At 35.9% G+C, this 26,355-nt stretch overlaps 3 protein-coding genes and 1 long non-coding RNA gene across 5 annotated transcripts; all 4 read right to left on the bottom strand.

Annotated features, from left to right (window-relative positions):
- Positions 1 to 688: 688 nt before the first annotated feature.
- On the bottom strand, positions 689 to 6,042 carry LOC113280143 (protein NUCLEAR FUSION DEFECTIVE 4-like). Its single transcript, XM_026528800.1, has 2 exons — positions 4,953 to 6,042; positions 689 to 1,348 (listed from the first exon to the last, which is right to left on the bottom strand). The coding sequence occupies exons 1-2, from the start codon at positions 5,982 to 5,984 to the stop codon at positions 689 to 691; spliced, it is 1,692 nt and encodes a 563-aa protein (XP_026384585.1). The 5' UTR covers positions 5,985 to 6,042.
- Positions 6,043 to 8,232: 2,190 nt separating this feature from the next.
- On the bottom strand, positions 8,233 to 8,822 carry LOC113280141. Its single transcript, XM_026528799.1, has 2 exons — positions 8,758 to 8,822; positions 8,233 to 8,602 (listed from the first exon to the last, which is right to left on the bottom strand). The coding sequence occupies exons 1-2, from the start codon at positions 8,820 to 8,822 to the stop codon at positions 8,233 to 8,235; spliced, it is 435 nt and encodes a 144-aa protein (XP_026384584.1).
- A 10,084-nt stretch (positions 8,823 to 18,906) lies between these two features.
- On the bottom strand, positions 18,907 to 21,936 carry LOC113283764. 2 transcript variants are annotated; one of them, XR_003327618.1, is made up of 10 exons: positions 21,652 to 21,936; positions 21,477 to 21,547; positions 20,894 to 21,169; positions 20,715 to 20,814; positions 20,482 to 20,612; positions 20,305 to 20,386; positions 20,072 to 20,199; positions 19,815 to 19,964; positions 19,607 to 19,723; positions 18,907 to 19,519 (listed from the first exon to the last, which is right to left on the bottom strand). It is a non-coding gene; the product is annotated as an uncharacterized LOC113283764 (long non-coding RNA). The 2 variants fall into 2 exon arrangements; XR_003327617.1 differs by lacking the exon at positions 21,477 to 21,547.
- A 1,483-nt stretch (positions 21,937 to 23,419) lies between these two features.
- On the bottom strand, positions 23,420 to 24,859 carry LOC113280140. The gene is made up of 5 exons (XM_026528798.1): positions 24,848 to 24,859; positions 24,467 to 24,631; positions 24,330 to 24,383; positions 23,615 to 23,692; positions 23,420 to 23,521 (listed from the first exon to the last, which is right to left on the bottom strand). The coding sequence occupies exons 1-5, from the start codon at positions 24,857 to 24,859 to the stop codon at positions 23,420 to 23,422; spliced, it is 411 nt and encodes a 136-aa protein (XP_026384583.1).
- Between the last annotated feature and the right edge of the window lie 1,496 nt (positions 24,860 to 26,355).

Genomic DNA, 26,355 nt, shown 5'->3' with positions numbered 1-26,355 from the left:
CGACTAATCTATGCTTTCTTTGCACAATTGATAGATATTGCTTATTTTAGGACACAACTATGGCTTACTTGCTGTATGGATTGAGGCCCTTCTCTTCTATACAAATTTTACATGCCTCGTACATATACCGTCGGTTGTGGTTGGTTTCATTTGATTATCCGACAGACTTGACATATCGTGTGACCAATTTTTCCAGTATGAGTACTAAAAAAAAATCTATTTGGACAAGTTGGGCCTATATCGCTAACTGTTTGGTTATGGTTGGTTGCATTTGATTGTCAGACTTGACGTATTTTGACCAAATTTTACTAGTAAAGTACTTATATCAATTTGTCCAACTTAGTTACTCGGTTGGGACTATCTCCTAATTGATGGGTGGTTTTTGTTTGATACTGGCAATTTGGTACCCCGAAGCAGTCTCAAATAAAAATAAATGCTGTGTAGATGGGAAAAAAATGGACTTGAGTTTGTATGTGATGGTAGCAGGATAATACGATATGAAACATTGACAAAAAAAAAAAAAAACAATTAGCACAATAATTTTACTATTTCAATCTTAAAATTAAACCGCTATTACTGCGACCGGTATCCACAACCTGAAGTCGAAACCTATGAGCACGTAATTTACATAACCATGCTAGCTAGGTATATTTTTGTTAGTACCAAAATCAGATCAAAATTGTTTAGCTTATCTTAGCTGCCTTAGCTGGTAAAATTTTCGAGTTCGAAGGTAGAGTACAAAAGCAAGTACCGTTCCAAGAAGTGAAATGCATCCCCAAATGATGAAAGTAGTTCTATAACATTCAGCTCCCATGCAAATATTCATCATATTCATATGATCGAATTTTTTCTTCTTCTTCTTCTTCTCGTAAAGCAACGCTGCGCAAGTTCCAAATACGAACGAACCAATCGGAATATTACCAACAACGATATTATGGTTGATACTAAAATTCTTGGTTCCGAAAAGCTCTGTAGTGGCAGAAACAGATATAGAAGTAAATGATCCAATGCATACGCCTATAATCACTGTACTGATGTATAAGGAGACGATACCAGAGTTGAAAGCAAGTAAGTAGAATGATGCTGATATCGGTGCCATTAATGTTGCTATTGATGTTGTTGTTGAAATCATGTACTTGTTACCGGAAAAGTGATGCACGAGCGACGGCAAGAGACGGCCGAAGAAACAAAAGGCCGAAGACAGTGAAACCAACGAAGATGTAGTGGCGGATGATTGTCCACGACTCTCGGCTATCTGTCCTAACTTGTTCATGAAAACTAACCCAAGTGTTCCTCCGAACATGTATACGAAAAAATAAAGCCAGAACTCGACTCTTCGCACCATCACCTTCACGGGAAAATTTTTGATGGGGGCGAAATCCGAAGGAGGTGTGGGGGACCAATCACAAGCCGACAGTTTTTCTTCTTAATTTGGAAGGTTTCTAACTAACTTTAATTGTATTGTACACTCCCAAATTACCCCTTCATTAATTCCAGAATAAATATCATCAAATATCTAAAGTAATAATTAACCGCTCAAACCAACCGATGTTATATGGAAACAAATAAAACACTATCTCACTCATATCTCGCTCCCTCATATTGGAAAGATCTTTTCATCAAGTAAAAATTATGAACCACTTTCATCAAGTTGGTTCGCTTTGTTTCTCGAAGGGAAAGTCATTTGGTGGATACCACTTGCCATTATAGACCATGGAATTGGAAGTAGACAATGTTAATGGACACAGTAACATCATTATAAAGTTGATGCTTACATTAATGAAGATGTGAAAAAAAGCAATATTCTATGTCTTGGTTTTGTAGTTAAAATCACCACCACCAATAGCGAAGCTTTAGATTTCTAATTAAAATCATATTTAAGCACAATGAAGTCTATACTGTTTAATCTGTGCACGAGACAGTGCTACAACGGCCACAACAAAAGCCTGACAACAAACACATAGAAGAACAACTTCTAAAATCAGGGGTTTATACCCACTACAAAAACAATAAAAGGAAGCTACATTTTCTTCTTGGAAGGGATTGGGATTCTCTTCCCACGCCCAAGTTTCTGGTTGTTTGTTACTCCATCTCAAGAAAGTTTAGCCGCTTTCTTGTCAGATTTGGAAGGATCAGACTTGTCAACAATTCTATCACATATATTAGTTATGTAAAACCAAACCGGTGGAGTGATTTTGCTGGAAATGGAAGATCTATAAAACATCTTAATATCTATTTCAGTGATTTTACTACTGCTCTAGCAGTCTAGAACATTAAAAATGACACCCTTTTGCAGGGAACAGACCTAGTGGAGAAACTAACTTAGTGAACTGGAAATTTAAATCTCAAATGAAGTTTATAAAGCAAATCAAAATCGAAATAAATTGTATAACAAATTAAATTTCAGGATAGTTGACAAGTGATACCTTTGCGAGTTCTTTCCATTTTTTTCCTTTCTCTGGACCGCTCTTATGTCTTTTGGAAGACTTTCCTCTTGTTTTTTTCCGAATGGGATCTTTAACAGTTATGTTCACTTGTTGAATATCTTCGTCATCTCTTTCAAGCAAATTCCTTTCATAAACATCTTCCATGCTACTCGGCTGGGTCGTCGAGTGAGACTTAATCTCTTCTAGAACCCTCAATAACGCTTGTTTTGTAACTATACTTAGTTCCTCATTTACACAACCACTTTTAGCTACCGATAATGCTAAGTGAGACAACTCACTATAAGGTGTAGATAGCGAGGGATCGCAATCAACCATTATGTTATTTCCCTGAGAATCAAATACTACAGTAATATTTGACGCCTCTTTGGTCCACATCTTTAGGTAATAATGAGATGGAATATCAGATAACTTTAAATGACGAAGTACTTTCAAGATATGAGCACATAATATACCGGAAAATTCAAATTTTCTGCAGCTACACTGAAATATAAGGTTAGAGGAAGTGATACGTACTGTACGAGGCCCCCTTTCTCCAATATATGATGATACTTTATATATGTTTGTTGTTCCGTCATCAGTATCGAGTTCAAAATAAAGATCAATGAGCCTCAGAAGTTCCGAATGGAATTCATTGAAAATCTTTCGAGTATATATTTCAGCCGCTTTTTTTCTACTTCCCATACTGATGTCAGGTCTGGTTGCGTCGACACAGATTTGTGGTCTGCTTTTCTAGCCTTTTCACGCCGCGCATCCACTGCTTTATCAGACTGAACCACAAATTCTGAAAGAGTTTGTTTCTTCTTAAAGTATTTCTTGAAGTAATTATTAATACTCTCGCTTCTTTGAGTGGTTGTCATACCAGCACAAAAATGTTCTCTTCCGTATACTTGTGACCATTTCTCACGTAACTTGAACAAGTTATTCAACCATTTGTTATCTTTTAAGTCGTATGTTTCAAGTAATTGCTCCCAGCCCAACAAAAACTCATCCTCAGTCTCCTAATCATAAATACATTTTCTAAAATCACTTGAAAATGATTTATGAGTACCAAATATATTCGACAAATGCTTAGCAGCATTCTGAAAAATATGCAATAAACACAAACGATGATGAGCATTAGGAAATACCTGTTTAATTGCTGTAGACATCTGACTTGCCTGATCAGTGAATATCTTTTTCATTTCTTTTCCTTCCATTACATCTAGTAATGTTTTAAACAACCATACAAATGAATCTGTAGTCTCGTTTTTTAGTAAAGCACATCCGAAAAGTATAGTCTGACCATGATTGTTCACCCCAACAATCGGTGCAAATGGCATGTCATAACCATTAGTCTTAAATGTGGTGTCGAAACAAACAACATCGCCAAAAATGCTATAATCTAGTCTAAATTTAGCATCGCACCAGAAACAATTCATAATACGTTCGTCATCGCCAAGTTGAATAGTGTAGAAAAATGACTTATTTTCTTTTTGCTTTCTTTTGAAATAAGCTAAAAGAACTTTCGCATCACCTTCTTTTAGATAATCAATACGTTTGGTTGGCATTTGTTGAGCAGGTTGTATTTTTCTTTGTGATCGCAACAAATGCACCTTATCTTGGGAAGAAAGCTCATGGTTATGCGCCGTCACAAAACTCACAATAGAATATGTTTCGTCGTCATTAATCCTAATTTGCATTCTTGCCATACAACCAGTTCGCGTCAGCGCTCGAGGTTTAGTTGGTGTCCCCCTAGGGTGTTTTTCGCGTTCTCCTTCACGCGAACAACAAAATATCCTTCCCATAACTTCTTTATCTGCTTATCTTTTTGAAGCAGATTGTTTTCTCACGCTGAATCCAACTGTCCTTGCATAAGCATTATAAAATTCATATGCATCATCGTCAGACTTGAAGGTTCTTCCCATTATGTTTTCGTCATTTTCCATAGGCTTTCCAGTAACCACACTCACTTCGGTAATTGTTTGAACATAGTTCTCCTCCGATATAGATTCTCCTGGATCAGCAGTTTCATTCAAATCAATTGAATAACTTTTCTCTTGCTCTTCCATTCTGTTGATAGAAAAATAAGTTATAAATTGGTTAAAATTTAGAAAAAATATAGATGTCTGGATAGCATAGCCATGTGATATAGAACGAGATATCAGTGAGATCGTGAATAATTAGTCTTAGAGTTTAGATCAAGAACTTACCTCTGCTTGAAGAACCGTAAATAACAGAGGAAAACAAAGTTCAGGTTTTCAAAAAATCTTTTCAATATGAGGGAGCGAGATATCAGTGAGATCGTGTTTTATTTGTTTCCATATATCATCGGTTGGTTTGACCGGTTAGTTATTACTTTAGATATTTGATGATATTTATTCTGGAATTAATGGAGGGGTAATTTGGGAGTGTACAATCACAATTAAAGTTAGTGAGAAACCGTCCAAATTAAAAAGAAAAACTGCCGGCTTGTGATTGGTCCCCACACCCCCTTCGGATTTCGTCCCTATCAAAAAATTTCTCCACCTTCACACCAATATCTTCTTTACTGCTACTAATAGGTTCCACTAAACCATGAACTCTGAATCCTGAACCAACACTATTACTGTCTTGAACAACTACTTCCTTCAGCTCTTTTATCTCAACAACTACTCCCCCATTGCTTTCGTCCGTCGAATTCGCAGATTGATGATTGTCCATCATGCTAAGATTAAAAATTTTGCTCTCCCTCTTAGTATGCCACCATTTAAGCAAAAACTTCCCAATCTTTACTCCCACTGGGATCGTCAACGGTATAACTATCAGAAGAAAAGCTAAACCGATTGCGTAAAGCAACGGTGATTGCACAACGGTCTTCCATCCCAAACTGCCCATGACGCTATACACTCCGGTAACTATTGTCACGAGAAACATTATAGTAAATCCAATCTGCACTATATCTGCCTTATTTTCCTTGTTATTTTTACTCACTACATCTTTAAACAGTATGGGTGCTGTTACGAACGAAACAATCAACGGTAAGATTGAATTGAGAAGCAGATAGTTTTTAGCTTTAGCAGTAGCATCACTTGAAGAAGAAATAACGTCGACGATATCTGTATATATTTTGGCGCTTAATCCAACATAGCTAGTAGCCAAACCTACGGCAACCTGCGGATCAACCGGAAAGTTCTTTATAATGCTCGTGTAACAAACAGTGTTAATCCAACAAATGCTATTTCCTGCCAAGACATTGAGCATGAAAATATGGAAGTATGATAAGTGCGAAATCTTCTGAACAACGTAAAGGAATTGCACCCCGTAACCGATCAAACCAAGGGTCGCACCGATGATAAGAACAAACGGAAGTGGTAAGTAATTGGCAGCAACACCGGAAAACCAACCTAAAAGCTTTCCGGCATCGGATGCAAACGCTAAGTTGTTGAGCTGAAACTGTGAGATGGATAAAAGCTTTTTGAGTTGTGAGGAGTATGCAGGGAAATCAGTATTGGTTCCATTGAAAGACTGTAACCATATAATACCAACCAAACTTAACCACTGATAGATTGAATGAGACATTGTTTAGAATTTCTAAAATTTACTACGTAAAAGAATGGTTAAATTCGGTTTTCTATATATAAGAAAAACTTGATCCAAGATGAGAGATCAATGAATAGGCGAATCTTCGTATTAATGGCAAGATAGAAAAAAATAATCAAGACAAGTAATAATGACTGGTGATCAAGAATTGTACGTGGGTGTGAAGCTGATAATATGTGGTATGATTCCAGCCACTAATTCATGACATCTCATATGTCGCATATGCAGCAGTACTATGTTTCAGAAAAGAAGTAGTACATCAACTTCGATCGTCTTCGCGTGTTGTCGACGATAGTATCTCAAAGCTAATGACTCTGTGCAGATGTGTACATGGACAGAATTCTTTTTCTTTTATACTCCTAATCAAATTCCTTTTCCAAATTTTAATCAACTTCTTATAATAGTAAATAGTTCCCAACAAGGAAAAGGAAACTGTACAGTGTTTAAAGAATAGGCCTACACATATTTAGATACTATTGCCATATTGAGGGACAAGTGTACTGCGGTTGCGGTGTAACCAAGTCACTTTTGGTTGAGCTATTTATGGTTCATATCAACAAACAAGAGCTTTTAATGCACAACATTACAGGTGCGTTGCAATTTTGTAACCATTAAAACCTCAACTTCAAGTGTAACATCAAGGGACGATAATAAATTGGAAGAAATTGTAGATTTCTTAATGACTGTTAATGCTGGCCATTGGTTTTTTTTTTTCCTCCATTGATTAGGTTCATTGTTTAAGGCCATTCATATTTGCCAAATTTTTTACCTTTAGGATCTTTGATGATATTGATAGGAACTTACTGTGTCTGTGTTTTAATTATGAATTAGGTAGAGGCATTATTGCTTACGCGATGATGATACTTGCTATGACGTTTATGTAGGAAATAAGAAAAAAATCATAAGGGAGGACATAACTTATGGGGAACAAGTGTCTTCCTATTTTACGCAAACAATCATGCAAATGTATTATGATAACAGTTGTTTTGGTTGATTAAACACATGATAATTGATTGACTAGAAAGGTCGATGCCTGGATCAAAAAACCACCTAAGGATGCATAATGAACCGAAATTTGCCGCAATGATGCAATACCGGCCATTCGGCCCTAAATCTACCTGACGAGATCTTCTAACCAACTAGGAATCATTTCTCCCTGGCTGATTATATTATTACTACTGCTTGCAACTTTGGTAAGGACATCAGCCACACTATTTGTGGCTCTGGGAACATGAGACACTTGCCACTTATTTTCCCACTTATTAAAAAACTGAAGAAGTTCTAAACAATCTCTTATAATTGCTTTGTTGGTACAATATCTTTAGCAGATCCCTCAACTTTTATCATGACAGAATCTCCTTGTATCCTAATTTGCTCGTGATTTAATACTTCCTTACCTATGGTCTGGCTCGTGGTTAAAAACTTGACTAGTGACTATAAATGCACCTTGTGAAGAAAGTCCTAATCCCCAAATCTTCACCGGGACAGATAGTTGTATCTTGATCCAAAAATCTGCCTCGTGAACCGAATTTGCTTAAAATTGAGTGATTTTAGGTTGACCGAAAAAATCAACCGAAAAATGCATCGTGAGGAATCAAACAGAACCAGTACGGTTTTTTCTGCATTGGGATAGAGGTGGGCAGGAATAGGCCCCACCATCTCTCACACGGTGCAAAATTCGTTGAGTTTTCTTGGGTGAATAAATCATTTTCGCTTAAAATTTAAAAGTTCTCTTGGGCCTTAGAATTTGGGTTTTGACTCTCATGATCCAATTTTTGTTGTGCAACTTAAAAGCTTCTTAGTCCTTTTAAGTGGATCTCATGGCTCATAGTCATTTTAGATTCAAACTTTTTACATTACAGATAGAAAGCCAAAATATTGTATATCAATTCTGGTTCCAGATGCCAGATGATCTATGAAAAGAGTCTCATTAAAGAGATGGCTACTAACGCGAAGTCAACAAGACCTTCTTGTCACTCCTAAGCTAATTGATGGTCGTTCCGCATCATTCACCATTCCCATCTTTTTTTACATTATCTTAGATGCAACAACTTTCAAATGTAACCATAGCTTCAAGCTCAAATTAATTAAGTTTAAGTTTATATTTGCTTACCGGAAGAAAAAAGAAAAGAAAACACTTGACAGTCTTGACTTAAGATAACCGAGCTTATTTCACTACAGAAAAATTATGAGCTCAGACATTCCATCAGTAGCATTAATGTGCTAGCTACACATACCACCATCCATATGTCATAGTCATTTCCCAATCGCCTCCTAAATTACCACCGAACAAAATATCATAACAATCCAATTTCGCATCATGCTTAGATTGTGCTCCGTCTGGGTTTATGTTGGCAAGTTGTCCTTTATCGTCGATATATTTCATTTTCTTTATAAATGTTGTCTTCGTATAATCCTGAAGTTGAGGTAAATATCCATTTACCATCGGTGGTGTCTCTGTCTGAGGTTCTGCACCTGCTATACCTCCATATCGTACAACCGAAGCATTGTCTGCCAAATGCGTAAAGATTTCTGCTGACCAATATCCTATTATAACGTTAAACATCAACCACCAATTACCGACCAGTTCTCGAATCCTGTTAATATAAAGACATTGGGCATCAAGTGATTACAAAGTTTTATTTGTTCAACTTTTTGAATGAAACTCACTTACCCGATATACCCTGGCAGGTAGGCCGAATGCATGTTTTCCGTAGGTTGATGTTTGCCCTAATACTGAACCAAGAAATACCTGCTCATGAACTTGAACGAAGCCATAACAAAGCACATTGAAACAACCTGTTTGTTTACCACCATCCACCTATAGATTAAGATATGAAAACATTACTAAACAACAAAGGCAAGGCACAAAAAACGTAGAGTATTTAACTACCCGGAAACATAGCCCAAAAATACCCAAAAAGAAAACAGTATATCAATTATTTCTCGGTAGAAGTTTTCCCAATTTTTATATTCTAGATTGAAAATAGGATTATAAAAGAAAAAAATCTTTCAATTAATTAAAAATAAAATTTACAATAACCTTCTTTAATTAATTAATGGCATTTCAAGCCATTAATGCCAATTTCCGAAGACTTTACTTTTATACCAGAGAGATACAGATACGCATATACATATTCCGTAAAGAGCAGTGCTGTCCCACGCAGCTGCGCGGGACAACTTAATAAGCAAATAGCCTGTGGGTCGTTGGATGATCTCAGAAGTCAGAAGCCACCGGATGAAACCTAATTTAGTTTCCCAGTTAAAATACAGCCGTCAAATTTTCGATATTAGAGAGAGGTCCTTTTAATTTATAATTATTTCGTATTGTATCCTTTTCTTTGTGTAATCTTCTGTTAACCCCAATTTTTTCAATTCATCAACCGTATAGAATAAACATTAGCCTTTACCATATTGCATCCCCACTTCATTAAATATGATGTCAGTTTATAAGAACTGACCGGGAAGTACTAGTTGGTATTGATATATGGGGTTCGTCGAAGATTACCATGTTCGTCTCTAAGATTTCTAGTGGTTCCTTTGCTAAACAAATTTCTGGAATGTTATACTCCAGAAATATGTTACTGTATTACTGCCTAGTTGTTACGCAAATCCCTCTATTCTTGTGACACACGGTGTATCACTTTCCAGCTTAATTGCTAACCGGGTACACAGTTCATAATTCCAGAACATGAAATTAGTGAATATTGCCGATTCCGATAAACTAGAAGGCTAAATGCTACTGGTAATTATGTGTCAAATTAGAATTAAACTTGTGGCAGCTCCTTGTTATGTTCTGGCAAGTCAGACCCCTACGACGACGTTAGTTGGGTATAGGCCAACCAAAATGACTATTAGCATATGAAATGTTTTCTCAGTGAAATCTTTAACCAGACTAATGCCATTATGTGTATGTTTTAACTTATACAGAACTTGATTTTATTGGCACAGGAGCAAGGGAAAAAGGTTCTTGCTGACGCTTTCCAGGCTTGCACTGAAATCATAAACAGACATAAGGACAAGCTGCTAGTAAGGAACGGCATTACTAGTGGTAAACTTGATTTTGTGTTCATATAAACAAGTCTCTGTTGCATAAAATAATAACTCGCTTATAGGAGCGAAAGTCGCAAAAAAAAATAGTGCTAATACATACAAAGAATCGGAAACGCCCAACATGTTTCGGAATTTCTCAAAACCTATCATTTAGACATATTTGTCTTACAAAAACCGACCAAAGTATACGTAGATGCATAATTCCATGACTGCAAAATCTAAACAAGTGAATCATGTAGCCTATAAAATATACGGAAAATGGGTCATTGGTCCAAATATTTTTAAATCACGGTTCAAATGAACGAGTAAAAAATAGTTTGGATGAAATGGCCAAAAAAAAAATAGCAAGGATGAAACCAGATTCATCCTAACTTAAATTTAAAAAATAGCAAGGATGAAACTGGATACATTCTGTGTAAATTAAAAATAAGAAAAAATATTTAAAAATGGGCACGATGAAACTGGTTACATCCTGTCTATTTTTACATTTTTATTCATTTAAACAATATCAAAATCTAACTGTCCATTTCACCCAAAAATTATTGATTTTGATCTTTTTAACCAATTTTGTGTAAAATATATTGATTAATAACAATAACCAATTAGATAATGGAAATTATCTAAAAATTGTGGTTTATATACAGAACATAACAGAAGATTAAGTAATTTGTAACTAAGAAAAAGATACAGTACGAAATAATAATATATTAAAAGGACCTATCTTTAATATCGAACCTTTAACAGCTGTTTTTAACCGGTGAAACCAAATTAGCTCTAATCCAAAGGCTCGTGAAATGATCCAATAATAAGCACATAAGTGCTACATTTTATGCTCATATTTACATTAGTTAGGACTCGATATTTTGTCTAATAACAATATTTCAGTGTTTTCGTAGAAAGTAAAAGTAAATCCGATTATTAGTGGATACACGGCTAAAGGGGAGGTTAAAACTGCAGTTGCACGACACAACACAAAAGGAGAGAGTTGACTAAGCACCCATGTTGATATTGATATTTGGAGTGCCACCTGCTTGGCGACATCGTTTCACAGCCAGCAAATCACCAAATGCAACGAAGCAATTTCTTTATCATTCCCAGCACCTGTTCTTTTTCTACTGGCATTTCTCTCGAGACTTGGTTGTGCGAGATGGAGAAAGTGTTGATGGTCTACAGCAGCAACGAGGATGGATTAATCTTTATGGTCGTGTGCAGTGGTGATTCAAGCCTTTATGGTGACAAATTTGGAGGTTCTGGACGTGTTTTCAAGCCGGAAATTAGCCGAGATAGATGAAGCTGTTGCCATCAGTTCATGGCTGCATACCAAGGAAGAATGGGCTCTCAAATTGGCTCGAGTCTGGTAAGGTTTTGGGAAGTTTTGTGCCGAAAGAAAACAACAGGAGTATGGAACTGAAGCTGGGAGTTCAATGTTCATTGTATGAATGAGAATGGCTTGGATTGAAGAATGCTTAGTTTCGTTGATCTGCGGGGCAACTTGGGTTCTTGTTCCACGTAAAATTGCAGGTGCAGCTGAGCTATAAAATGGAAACTGTTGATGGAGTTGGATTTCTGCCGGTGAACGGAGGTGACAGAGAAGGACGTGAGTGGAGTTTGGTACAGTGAACAAAACAAACAGTGGATGAAGATATCCAGTTGGTGTTAATCGGAACAATGGTGTATCTCCAGCATCGTTCGACTGCCATGGTCTTGGACTGTGTACAAGAAGGTTAATATACTCGAATGAGAGTGAAGATGGCAGAAAAACTCGTTCTTTATGGGGCTGTGTGTTCGGGTGAAATGAGATCTGTTAATGGGTATTGCCATGATCATGGATGCGAATGGTTTCAAGAAGATGGGTTAGAAAACAGTTGAGGAATAAAGTGTTTACATGAAAGTGCTCGATGGAGAAATAGATACAGCAACATCTATGGAGGTTCTCGGTTTGAATAGAAACTTGTTTTCTGTGGGAGTCTTAAGGCAGAATGTGAATCTTGCAGTCGATGCTATACGAAGTTTAAAAGAAGCAAACAATGGAGTCTGGAGAGGTGGTGTTGCTGGTAGCTGTGCAAGGGAGGAACGTGTATCAGGTGCAGTTGGTGGCCGGAAGGATATAAGATTGGTGTTGTTATCGGTCTATGGTGAAGGGTCTGAATTTGGGTACCGTGGGATGGTTGGACTGGGTCTTGGCAATTCCACTGGGCTATTGGAGGTTTTCTTCGCAGCAACTATATAACTGAAGAGAGGCAAAGAGAGAAGGGAGACGCCGGCGGACGGAAGAATTGGGAGGGTTCTCTGTTAGTGACAGACATAGACGGAGATAAGCTTGGCGGCCGCTGAGGCAAGCATAAGAACAAGAGACGACGAAGACAATTTGGGTTTGATCGATCCTCTTTTGTTATTATTTTCATGGGTTTTAAGAAACTCTTAATCATATCTTGCTAGATTTTTATGTAACTAGGGTTTATGGTGGAAACTACTTGGGGTATTAGGTTATTTGATTTGAATAATTGAGCAAAGACCATTATGATTTGAATAGATTGATTTTCGATTATTGTTTATTAATAATTTATTGAAAAAATGAGTTGTTGCTCCACCGGTTTAGTAATAACCTTTGTGCATAATTTGGATAGTTTTATAAATAGTTTTGGTCTCGTTATTTGATAGTTCATGCTTGGGTTGAATCCTTTGATGGGTTATACTTAGAAGAGCCAGATACAATTTGTGAATCAATAATTTAGTTTCGTATAACTTTCTCGCTAACACAATTTGATAGTGCTTGCTTGGGTTTAGTCTTTTGATGTGCCATGCTTAGGGTGTCCCAGTGATATTTTCGACTCTAATACATATAATAGGTGGTGTCGATAGAACGAACAATAAACATATATTTGCAATCATGTTTCATTTCAGTAATTAAATAGAGATAGTAGTGGATACCATGAAACCCTGGTTACCGACTTTTCCTTTGGATTTACTCTACTAGTTTAGTTTAATTTTATTATTTCATTTTTAATCCTAAAAATCCCAAAAGTATTGTTTTCGATTAAAGATATTAGTTATTAGTATTTCCACCGCTCCCTGTAGGTTCGACCCGTACTTGTCTCTGTCTACTAGTTGGACACCGTGCGATTGCGGTTATTACATATAGGCATCTCTGAATCCTATCATCCAACGACCCGCACGCTGTATGCTTATTAAACTGTCCCGCGCAGCTGCATGTGAGAGCACTGCTCTTCTGTAAAATGTTATGTTATGGACAAAAATTAACACTAATTAAATATCGATTTTACCATCCAATAACCCATTAGTAAACTGTGGCTATCCTCGAAGGTTGCAGGATATGCGTGAAAGTAAACAAAAGAACATATTGTAAATAAATGTATACTATACATCAAGTAACAACAATAAAATGAATGACTTATACCAGCCAACCAAATTGAATGTTGTTCTTTTCTTCTTCCGACCCATTCTCTATCCAAACTTGTGTCGTGTTAAATTGTTTATAGGTTAGTTCAAGCGTATGTGTACTTATGAGTGCTGCGGCTCCGTAGTATGCTTTTCCTTGGCTATTTTCTTCAACAGAGACAAACTACAACAAAAATAATACACACATATTTTATATAGGTGAACCAAAATCTCAGCTAAAAATACAATCCACAATTTAAAAAATGAACCCGAGTACATAACTTACATGATAATACTTAGGCGAGGAAGTTGAACAATAACTGTTTGTGTTGGGGTTTTGTCCCGTATACAAAACTATATGGCTGAAAACAGACTTTAGGTAACAGTTTTGCAGTAGAAAACAGTGATCTAATGCTGTCAAAATCGTGGCTAAAGGTCAGTTTCGGGTTTGGAATGTCTACAAGGTTTACTAGGATTAGGAAACTTGTATGACGATTTGGTGGAGTGTTTTCCAAGTTTAGAGTTTCCTAATTAAGGTATTAGACTATTTTTAGGAGTTCTAAAACTTGGGGAGCAAGGATTTGTCTACTATATAAGAGGGCTTATGTTGTGAGTAGAAATCATTCTCTTGATTATTCTATAGTAGAATCCTCTCTTTTTATGAGAGTGTTTGGGTCACAACCGTTGTGTCCTACAATGGTTGGTGATGGGGCAAAATCAATGTGAGAAGAGAGACTTGTGAGAGAACGGGTATGGGAGAAATCTAGGGTTTCTAGTGTTCATGTGGGAGAAGCTAGAATTCATGATGCTCTTCATGTTCTTGTCTAAAGTCGAAGCAACCATGGCGGTGGAAGTTTATGGAAGAAGAAGAACAAAGGAAGAGGTAAACTCTTCGTAATATGTCTTATTGTTTCTAACGTTTAGCGCTAGTGGGTTACATAACTAGTTGATTATATGATGTGTGTCGATGTAATAACTTGTTATGATAATGAAGATTCTCGGGGTGGTTTTTGGCCGTGGATGTAGCCTACAAAGGTGAACCACGTAATCTTTGTGTCGTGTGTGATTTTCTATTATCGTATTGATCATATATTCGTGCTAGTATTATCCGATCATGCTAATCTAAAGATGTAAGTGAAGGATTCGAGCTAAGTTATCTAAAGTAGGATGTTTCATGGAATTGACTTTTATGGAAGCATGCCGGTTCGAGATGAACGTAACCTCGGTTTCCTAACAAGTGGTGCGGTGAGCGTGGATAAAGATGGCAGTGATTCGGTTATTTGAAAAAGAGGTTCCAAAGAAGAGAAAATCTTGGTTCGGAGCAGAATGATATAGATCATGAAGATGATGAGTAAATCAAGACCGAACAAAGAATAAAGACATTAAGAAAGATTCGACAACTTTGCTTGATGTCACTATGATTCGTGTTGAAGGTGTTTTCTTTGCAAGAGAAGATCTTTCTTGGGTTCAACTGGCGTATGCAAAATATTGTCAGGAGAATGTTTTGAATTATGGTGGTGCTAAGTGACAATCATTCATACACAACATATGAAAATTGTAGCATGTTTTGTCTACATGGAGGATGACTCAAGATTGTTGATTCTTGGAGTTGGTGAAGTCCGTTTGGAATTGTGTGGTGGCTCAGATCAAATAATGTCAAGTGTTAGACATGCTTCGAAGAAGAAGTATTCTACGAAGGTGGGATAATGAGTGGTCATGGCGACGAAGTAGTTTGATACAAGTCATGCAGAAACTTGTATAAACTATATGAAGAAGTTGTTTATGGTGATGCCAGAAGATCGAAAAATAGCAATTCCGGTGGTGCAAGTGCAAAGGAGGAATTTGGCTTAGGTGGTGGTTCAAGCTCAAAGTACAAGACAATTTTGATTCGTGCTAGAGATGATGTCCGCGAGGATGGCCTTTTATAAGGTGGTAAACATTCATGCTTTTTTGGAATGAAGACGATTGTTTTGTTCATGTCACAAAAGGTGGTGATTGTTGGGGTTTTGTTCTGTATACAAAACTATATGGCTGAATACAGACTTTAGGTAACAGTTTTGCAGCAGAAAACAGTGATCTAATGCTGTCAAAACCGTGGCTAAAGGTCAGTTTCGGGTTTGGAATGTCTACAAGGTTTACTAGGATTAGAAAACTTGTATGACGGTTTGGTGGAGTGTTTTCCAAGTTTAGAGTTTCCTAATTAAGGTATTAGACTATTTTTAGGAGTTCTAAAACTTGGGGAGCAAGGATTTTTCTTCTATATAAGAGGGCTTATATTGTGAGTAGAAATCATTCTCTTGATTATTCTCTAGTAGAATCCTCTCTCTTTATGAGAGTGTTTGGGTCACAACCGTTGTGGCCTACAATGGTTGGTGATGGGGAAAAATCAATGTGAGAAGAGAGACTTGTGAGAGAACGGGTATGGGAGAAATCTAGGATTTCTAGGGTTCATGTGGGAGAAACTAGAATTCATGATGTTCTTCATGTTCTTGTCTAAACTCGAAGCAACCATGGCGGTGGAAGTTTATGGAAGAAGAAGAACAAAGGAAGAGGTAAACTCTTCGTAATATGTCTTATTGTTTCTAACGTTTAGCGCTAGTGGGTTACATAACTAGTTGATTATATGATGTGTGTCTATGTAATAAATTGTTATGACAATGAAGATTCTCGGGGTGGTTTTGGCCATGGATGTAGCCTACAAAGGTGAACCACGTAATCTTTGTGTCGTGTGTGATTGTATATTATTGTATTGATCATATATTCGTGCTAGTATTATCCGATCATGCTAATCTAAATATGTAAGTGAAGGATTCGAGCTAAGTTATCTAAACTAGGATGTTTCATGGAATTGACTTCTATGGAAGCATGTCGGTTCGAGATGAACGTAACCTCGGTTTCCCGACAATATATACGGTTTGGATTGATCTTCTTCTGTAAGAGATAGCGTGCGTTGATTAAATCTTGTTTCTTTGTCCGACGGATAGGTACTGTTCCCGGTGGGCATCGATCGTTTTGAAACCCGTTATCTATATTTGAAACCCAATAACTAGATGCTGAAAGGTTCTTACCGGTTGTTTCTTCTTGTATAAAACTTGGAACCATCTGTATCTTATGATCCTTGAGTAATGAATGATCAAATGCTAGTTGCTTATAAATGTTTATACAATCAATCGTGTCTCCATATTTGGTTTGAGGTTGTACATGCGCATACAGAAATAAATTGCATTAAAAACGAAAAAAATAAGGATGAAAAAGTATTCACTGTGAAATCAAATGAGGGAAGTAATGGAAGCTCTTACCGTAATAGTTTTGATTGGCTTTTTGTTTAGATTTTTCAGTTGTCTTTCCAATGATATATCTTCCTCTTCTTCTTTTGATACACTTAATCTTTTTCCATCTGCATAGTGTGTTTTAGCAGCAAGAAAAAAAAGAAATCAAAACAAACAACACAATAAAACTAAGATTTGAGTACTTCATCTTATCAAGTAATCTTGTTTGTGAAATACAGTAAAGTAATCCTTTAAATAGTTCCTTTTCTTGCATATGCCGAGTATCTTTGATATTAACTATGATGTTAATTATGACTCCCTATTTTAGATAATAATAATCTTTATTACAATACATCCCATTTATGATGTTAACTATGACTCATATTCATTTTTAGATAATCTCTATTATAATATATCCTATTTATGATGTTAACTATGACTCCCTATTTATTTTTAGATAATAATTTTTATTTATTACTAGGCCTTAGCCTGTGCCGTAACGGCACGGGTCTTAATGTTGGTTAATTTCTATATTCGTACCAGCTGAATCATGTTTTTGCTAACTAATCGATTTGTAAGACCATATACCTACATTGTAAAGTCGCTCGTACAATCACCTGCAACACATACCCGGGCGAAAAAATAAATCATATATCAGTGCCCAAAAATTATATATGAGTTCCTTTTTCAATGGCTTCTAATATTGTAGGAGTAATAATGGCCAAATAATATCTTCATGTTGTAATCTTTAACGTTCTGTCTAATTTGCAGCGACAAAATAAAATGAATCGAACTTCATTATGGCAGCGCAGCGAAACTCCAATCCTTCTGCCAATTAGATTAATCCTTCATCTTCCCGGTAAACAACAAAGGTTTTTATTCTCCAACAGAAGGAACGGGGTTTTGCATTGGAGACCATATGAAAAACTAAATTCTATGGGAAACCGGCTTTATCTAAATGCTTTTGAATGTATCATTTGGAAGAGTAAATATATGTTACTTGACCAATCAAGTATAACGGTCTATGGTTGAAAAAAACTTACTATCTCCCATGAGGCTGAATACTCTCCTTGAAAAGTTGGTGGGCCGCATAATACTGCTAACAGCCTTGTACCTCATTCTGCAGCTTTGGTTGGAGTATCTTGATGGTCGATACACGCTATTTAGAAGTTCATAGGAACTTAAGAAAAATAATATAAATTAGATTAAGCATATGAATCTGAGACTCATGTATGCATTTTCAGTTTGCAACATAAGCAAGTGGTTTTTTAGAAATGCTCTGACAACATTAAATATGCATACAGTGCATTAAAGCCCTTTCTTATCAGTATCATCCACAATCTTCTCTAGAAGCTTTCAAAGTCATCAGGCATCTACTTTTCGCCATCTCGGAGAAATTTAAATGGATGTAACCTACAATTAGAACTGTAATCTCGGTTCTCATTTTACAACAATTAGCCTGGTGGGCTAAAGTGTCATATTCTTTGTATCCTTTATCAGACTTGTACTACCATTTTACTAAACAAAGCTTCCTCTTGAACCCAATGATAAATTTTACTACTGATAGATTCTGTCTAAACTGATATCATAAGTTATTTGACCTGATGTGATTAACAAAGCAAATAAGATGACGAATTTTAAGCTCAAATATATAGAGGCAAAAGATGCACCACTAAAAAGCATTAAAAAAGTAAGGAAAAGAGCAGACAAATTCACACCATTGTAAGAGTGTAAGATTTCTTGTATAGGAAGAACTCAGTGTATGAAACATGCAATGAACACCGCTGCAATGCGAACAAAATGAAGCCTGTAAAAGTCCGAGTTAAGCTGAACATAAGACGCTCCAATATTTACGAATACTTGGAATAATACTAAATAATAATTACCACATGACATGCCAGAAGGTATCAGTTGGTCCTAATTTTCAAATTGTTGTATAGATTCCAAAACAGAGTTCAACAAAGACTCTTTACGAACATCTGATATATTAGACGCTTATTGCATGGAAAAGGTGCATTCTCTAGGAGCTGATCCAGGTCAAAATAACACAACGTAAACGAAAGGAATAGTATTAAGACTAATTTTCGTAGGAATATTTTTCTTCAAATTCTATCCCATAATATGCATTCCTGAATAAACGTACTCGAATCAAAATTAGCAGTCTAAACTTTGGATTCAGATTAACCAAGGGAACATAAATTTCCATATCGTATCATATCAGCACGGTTACACAGCAGCTTACATAAAATTTAAATTCGTTTATAAATAGGATCCACCAATGCCAATGTGAATTATGATAAAAGGTATTAATACTATAATGCCATAAAAATGGAAATCACACCTAAACCAAAAGCATTAAGAGAAACACACCAGAATGAAATGCAGAACGGGAAACACGCTAAAACAAAATGCAGGGACAGAAAGAAACATGATCGACGACTCTTATCCGTTGTTTTATTTTTTGAATCCTAAAACCAACAAAGATGCGTGTCTTGATAGTGCTTAATCTTCAGCAATGGTGGATGCCGACGCAGAATTGGGTATCTTCTGTAGGCAGGGTTTCTTGCAAGGTGGTTCATTATCGGCCACAGGATCATCTTCAGGACGAATGCTTTCGATAGCCTGAGCAGATATGGTTGGAGTTGGTGCTGGAGGGGGCGAAGGCAACTTTGCTACAGTGAAGCTTGGGGTTTCAAGATACTTCATGTTATACTGAGTTATTAGTATGAGGTAATCGTGGACGACACCAACGAGTGATTCAAAGGCAGCCTGCACTGTTGCCAAGCCTTCAACCTGGTTGGAAAACGGACTATGTAGTTAGAGGCACGACGAGTTAACATATCAGGAACTAACGCGAGATTCCAATTGTAAATCTTGTACCTCGCCCTTGCCACAACATCCAAAGCTGGTAGCTGGACAATTTTTTGTACTTCGCTGTCCATGGCAAAAAAAAATGCGGTGCCCGATGAGTCCTCGACTTCCAATCTAAGAAGGTATCTGCATAAACCATGGACCAAACCCCTGTCAGTAGATGTTAGTTTCAAGTGTAGGAACAAGTAATAATTTAGCATTTAATAATGGCCAGAACCTGGGAACCGGTTCGTCAATTTGGACCTTGCAGCTAGGGCACCAATGGTCCCTTGTGTTTCCAACCAATTTAGTTGTGCAGTTGTGTCACCCCAGGTAGTACCATCCTTTCTCAGTGGAAATACCAATAGCCTTGGCACGACAGACTTTTCTGTTTAGTATATGAAAAATGGTAACACAGTTAACAAAATATAATGAGAAACACAACCGTATAATTTTTTGGGTTGGTGAAAAGGCAAATAGCAGACATAACCATACATTGTACCCAGATTGTTTCCAGCAATTGGGAAATTGACATTCTAGTGTCGCCAATGGATTAAGCTTCCTGATTGTAACCAACTCTCGCCGGGATTGTGATTTCGAGTGGCGGTGTACGGTGGGAAGACCTGAGCTTATATGAAATTTTAAGCTAGAATACTTTGTTATGTTTGTGTAAACATTCGAAATCATGATTCTACCTTGTGAGTCAATCTGTGAAAAAAAAATCATACCTTTCTCTAATATGCAAGACCTCTGGAATATCGAGGTCAAAGTAAATTTTAGTCGCATTAGTTGAAGAGAGCGACGCCTTGCCTGGATAATCACATGGGTTAATTTAATATGCAGGGATGGAATAAAGATAAGTTTGTTTATAAATTCAGCCAATTTGGTCATTAAGATTTGTGTACCTAGATATTGCTTGACATAGACACCATCAACAACAGCCACAACAGGTTGTGGATTAATTTCATGCGCTTCAAGGTTCCTGGTAAGCTCAGAAGTGGAATCACCCCATAGTGTGACCTTAAGCTTCATACCACTGTTTTCAGGTGAAATATGTAACTGTGTGAGATAGGCGGAACCACTGAAGGCTAAATCAAATTCATGTCACAGGTGTTAACTGAATTCTGCTCGAACCGACCTTAAGTTTTCCAGTGTTAGTTCACGCATGAAACATGTGTTTCCAGAACTTCGCTTAATCTGTTGCAAGTTTGTGTGGCTGGTCAACACACCTACAACATCTGCAAACAACAATAAGGAAATATTAGGTGATTTAAGCACGGTTTGGGAATCAACAGATGTAATATTCAATGAAGTCACCAGTAAGATAAGTGTTGGTGGTAGCAGCTGCAAGGTTCTCAATCTCAGTGAAATTGAACTTGTGGCGAGGAATCGACGCACTGGTAGTTTCAAGTGGAGTAATATCGGTATTCCAGTTAAAGTACGCACGCGCGGTAGTCATTCTGGGCGAGGCGGAACTTTTTTTTTTCTGGGGCAAATGTCAAATTGTTAAGACACGACAGCATCCCCTTTTCTAGCAGGGGTTCAAATTTCCATATAAATTTTCTTCTGAACAATTGCGTGTAGCAGGTCACCCTGAGATACGATAAGGTAATAATATTATCATTAGTTATTAAAATCCCCGCAAAAAATATAAAAGGGATTTATTGTTGAGTCTGCATATGCTTACAATACTGTCTAATCTACACATGGTAATGTTAGGACCAACTACAGCTTCATACATAACTGAAAGCATTTTTAGGTACACAAAAATTAATATTGCAAGACTCAGTATTGCTGTTAACCAATTTCCCTTGGGTAGAATACACTATGTAGTGTTGTTCATGTTATAATATCCTATGTAGTGCTCATAAAAAACATCAGGTGTAAATTGGCATGGCACCTAGAAATTAGGTCAAAATTGAGATCACCAGGGAGTAAACCAAAAGACCAATTCCTAGTTCTAAAACAGATCTGCACATAAAAAAAAAAAATCCCTAGAATTAAAAATTTGATACAAATAATGAACCAAAAATTGAAAGAAAATTTGATCTCTTCATGGATTCACCAAATCATACCTGTAAACTGATTGTTGTTTTCCCAAAAATATCAAAATCACAAAGCACTAATTCATCTAACCTGGTACAGAAATCAAAGACCAAAATCAGGGAAAACATCCCCAAGATTAACGGGAGGAACAAAATACGCCCTAAAAAGAAACACCCGAAATCTATTATTCATCTTCCCTGCGTGTTCCATGTCTAACAATAAAAGGCTAGAAAAACAAACGATGGATCATTTTCTTTTTTCACAGAGGCGAAATGTTTTGGATCTGAGCCAGTGGGAGAGAACAATGGGGTGAGAGAGAACGATGGGGTGTGCGGTTGGGTGCATCCTTTAATTTTCATTCATGAGATTGGAATTAACGCCACACGTGCGAGTTGCCACTAATAGAGGCAAACTTAATCTAACTTTGTTTTGTACTCTTGACAATATATCCCATTTATGATGTTAATTCAGACCTGTCATTTTAGGATACTAGTCTTTATTACTGTTGACTAGGCGTTGAGCTTCATAGACCTCTTTTAGAATCCTATCATTGGGGTGAGCAATCTATGGATTTTTTTGGGATTAATGGTTCACTAAATAGGAGTAATTGCTATAATACCTTATCCTACTATTTCCAATAATACCTAATATACCCTCAATTTGATTAGTGATAATTATGATGATTAAGTATACTAATCATAATTAATAAGTAGATTAGACTAATTTAATGATTAATTTTTTTGAGAATCAAAACTTTTTTGTTTCTTTCGTTTTTGATTTAGAAGAAAAATAAGGATGATTTTGATGAGCGTTTTTGAAAATTTTGAAGAAAAATCGAAACAGAGGACATAACTTATGGGGAACAAGTGTTTTCTTATATTACGCAAACAATCATGCAAAGGAAATATGATGAACGAAATAACTAGAAAGATCGATAACTGGATCTAAGGATACATGGGGCCAGCGGTGTAAGCACGGTCATGCTAGCATGCATTTATAATACGCTAATCTTGTGAAGAACATCTTAATCACCAAAAAGTTTGCACTATCTTTTAGAACGTATCGTGATTTAAGAATCTGCCTCCTAAACAGAATTTTCTTAAAATTTAAAAGTTCTTTACGGGGAATATTTCGGGAGACACACTCTAAAATGTCTTTTCCCTGTGGGCCCCAAAGGTTGTGTCTCTCGAAAATTTTTCCGGAAAAATCTCTCGGTCAAATTTTTGTGGCTTAAAAGTTACTTCATGGTCCAATTTTTGTTGAATCAAAGCCTACCTAGTTAATGCTCTGCAACTTAGTAGATAGAAAGCTATATCAATTGTGGCTCCGGATGCCAGATGATCTAATCTTAGACGCAATCAACTTTCAAATGTAACCAGAGCTTGAAGCTTAATTTAATTAAGTTTAAGTTTATATTTGGATATTGAAAGAAAAAAGAAAAGAAAACACTTGAGTTGAGATAACCAAGCTTATTTCACTATAGAAAATTATGAGCTCAGACATTCCATCAGTAGCATTAATGTGTTAGCTACACATACCACCAGGTCCTCCATATGTCATAGTCATTTCCCAATCGTCTCCTAAATTACCAGCGAACAAAATATTATAACAATCCAATCTCGCATCATGCTTAGACTGTGCTCTGTCTGGATTTATGTTATGAAGATGTCCTTTATCGTCGATATATTTCATTTTCCTCATAAATGATGTCTTCGTATAGTCCTGAAGTTGAGGTAAATATCCATTTCTCATCGGCGGTGTGTCTGTCTGAGGTTCTGCACCCGCTATACCTCCATATCATACAACCGAAGCATCATTTCCTAAATGCGTAAAGAGTTCTCCTGGCCAATATCCTATTATAACGTTAAACATCAACCACCAGTTACCAGTTTCCGAATCCTGTTAATATATGAATTGAAACATTGGGCGTCAAGTGGTTACAAAATTTTATTTGTTCAACTTTTTGAATGAAACTAAATGATTCTCACTTACCCGATATACCCTTGCAGGTAGTTCGTATGTACTTTTTCCATAGGTTGATGTTTGTCCTAAAACTGAACCAAGAAATACCTGCCTATGAACTTGAATGAAGCCATGAAAAAGCACATTGAAACAACCTGTTTGGTTACCACCATCCACCCGTAGATTAAGATATAAAAACATTACTAACCGGAAACAGTGCATCAATATTGTTTTAACTCTCCATAGATTAATATAACTATTTTCCCATTTTTTATATTCTAGATTGAAAATTATTATAGACAGAGAAAAATCTTTCAATTAATTAAAAATAAGGCATTTACAATAAGCTTCTTTAATCAGTATCTGAGAATAAGGTATTGCATCTCAAGCCATTAATGCCGGTATATAAAGATATTATTTTTTATACTTGGGAGACACTACAACGTATATATTTATATATATATTCTGCAGAAAAATACTAATCCTTTCGTCCCATTATTAATTGACCTATTTATTTTTTGACTTTGTCCCATTAATAGATAATTTTATATCAATTGATATTGATGTTTATATTCGTTATGTATGTGTTTTAAAATACTTTTCAGTGATATAAAACTTACGAATATCCGTGGTACAGTTTGAGAGATAAATCATTTTTAAATTGTACTACTAGGTCAACTAATAGTGGGACGGAGGAAGTATGTAATAAAAAAAAAGTTAACAATAATTAAAATGTCAATTTTACCGTCCAATAACCAAATAGTGGACTGTAGTTATCCTCGAAGATTGCAGGATATGCCTGAAAATAAACAAAAGAACATATTATAAATTAATGTATACTACTATATATCAAGTAAAAATAATAAAATGAATGAGTTATACCAGACAACCGAATTGAATGTTGTTCTTTTCATTTTCCGGCCCATTCTCTATCCAAACTTGTGCGGTGCTAAACTGTTTCCAGTTTAATTCAAGCTTATGTGCACTTATAAGAGTTGCGGCTCCAGAGTATGTTTTTCCTTGGCTAAGTTCTTCAACAGAGACAAACTGCAACAGAAATAATACAAGCATATTTATATAGGTGAACCGATATCTCCGCTAAATACCGGTGTCTCTGTAGTAAAGTGGTAAAGTCACTGGGTGATGATACCGATGATCTGAGTTCAAAACTGGCGATCACCAAATTCTTTACCGATTAAAAAAGAAATCTCAGCTAAAAATACAATCCACAACTTAAAAAATGAACACGAGTACATAACTTACATGATAATCCATAGCGCGAGGAACTATAACTGTTTGTATGGTTTGGATTGATCTTCTTCTGTAAGAGATGGCGTGCATTGACTAAATCTTGTTTTTTTGTCCGGCGGATAGGTACTGTTCCGGGTGGGAATCGTTCATTTTGAAACCCGTTATCTATATTTGAAACCCGATAACTAGATGCTGAAATGTTCTTACCGGGTTTTACTTCGTGTATAAAACTTGGAACCATCTGTATCTTATGATCCTTGAGTAATGGATGATCAAATGTTGGTTGCTTATAAATGTTTATACAATCAACCGTGTCTCCATATTTGGTCTGAGGTTGTACATGCATATAGAAATAAATCACATAAAAAACAAAGAAAAGTGAACTAATTTTGAAACCAAATGAGGGAAATAATCAAAGATCTTACCATAATGGTTTTGATTGGCTTTTTGTTTAGATTTTTCGGTTGTCTTTCCAATGCTATATCTTCTTCTTCTTCTGATAATAATCTTTTTCCATCTGCTTAGTTTGTTTTAGCATCAAGAAAAGAAGAAATCAAAACAAAACAACACAACAAAACTAACATTTGAGTACTTCATCTTATCGAGTAATCTTGTTTGTGAAATATAGCAAAGTAACCCTTTAACTAGTTTCTTTTCTTGTATATTTCGAGTATCTTTAACATTAAGGACTCCCTCTTTATTTTTAGATAATAATCTTTATTACAATATACCCCATTTATGATGTTAACTATGAATCCCAATTTACTTTTAGATAATAATTTTTATTACAATATATCCCATTTATGACGTTAATTAAGACCTGTCATTTTAAGATACTAGTCTTTATTCGGAAAAAAATCTCCAGAGATAAAGAATCCCAATGCAGATAGGCACACCGAGAAACCATCGTACAAGTCCAATTTTGTGCACACTCCTTTAAAGAGTGTGCACCTAACAATACCATATCATTGGTTGTTCCATATATACCGTTATCTAATAAATAAAATTAGGTTTCTTTTCATTTTAATTTGATTTTAAATCTTAATAAGGCAGGTGGATAACTATATCTACTTATTACCTAAAATATAGCATTTGACTTTTAATTACTACTCCCTCTGTCTTTTTTTATCTGTCTTAATTTCTACTTTGGTCGGTCTTTTTCTATCTGTCCGCTCTGTTTATAGAAATACTTTCCCTTAAACTATCAAATATACCCTTTATTTTTTATAATCATAAAGTCATTGTTAATATAAACTTAATTCAAAATCTTAAATATTATTATCATATTTGAGACGGAGGGAGTACGTTATTTTAGGCTAATATTTTTCGATATAATTAATTAAAACTGAATTTATTTAAGATGATTAAGTAATATCATTTGTGGAGATTCTTAAACGGAAAATGAAAAATAATCACACCATTAAAATTTAAAATCAATTGTATTTCTTACTTAGTACTTAGATGGGATTTAAGAAATCCGATGCTAATTTATACAAAAGATATTATATTTCTCAGTCATA

The sequence above is a fragment of the Papaver somniferum genome, chromosome 5 (assembly GCF_003573695.1).
Source record: "Papaver somniferum cultivar HN1 chromosome 5, ASM357369v1, whole genome shotgun sequence".
Classification (NCBI taxonomy): domain Eukaryota; kingdom Viridiplantae; phylum Streptophyta; class Magnoliopsida; order Ranunculales; family Papaveraceae; genus Papaver; species Papaver somniferum.
Note: the sequence above shows the minus strand (reverse complement) of the source record. Positions and strands in the feature narration are given on the sequence as shown.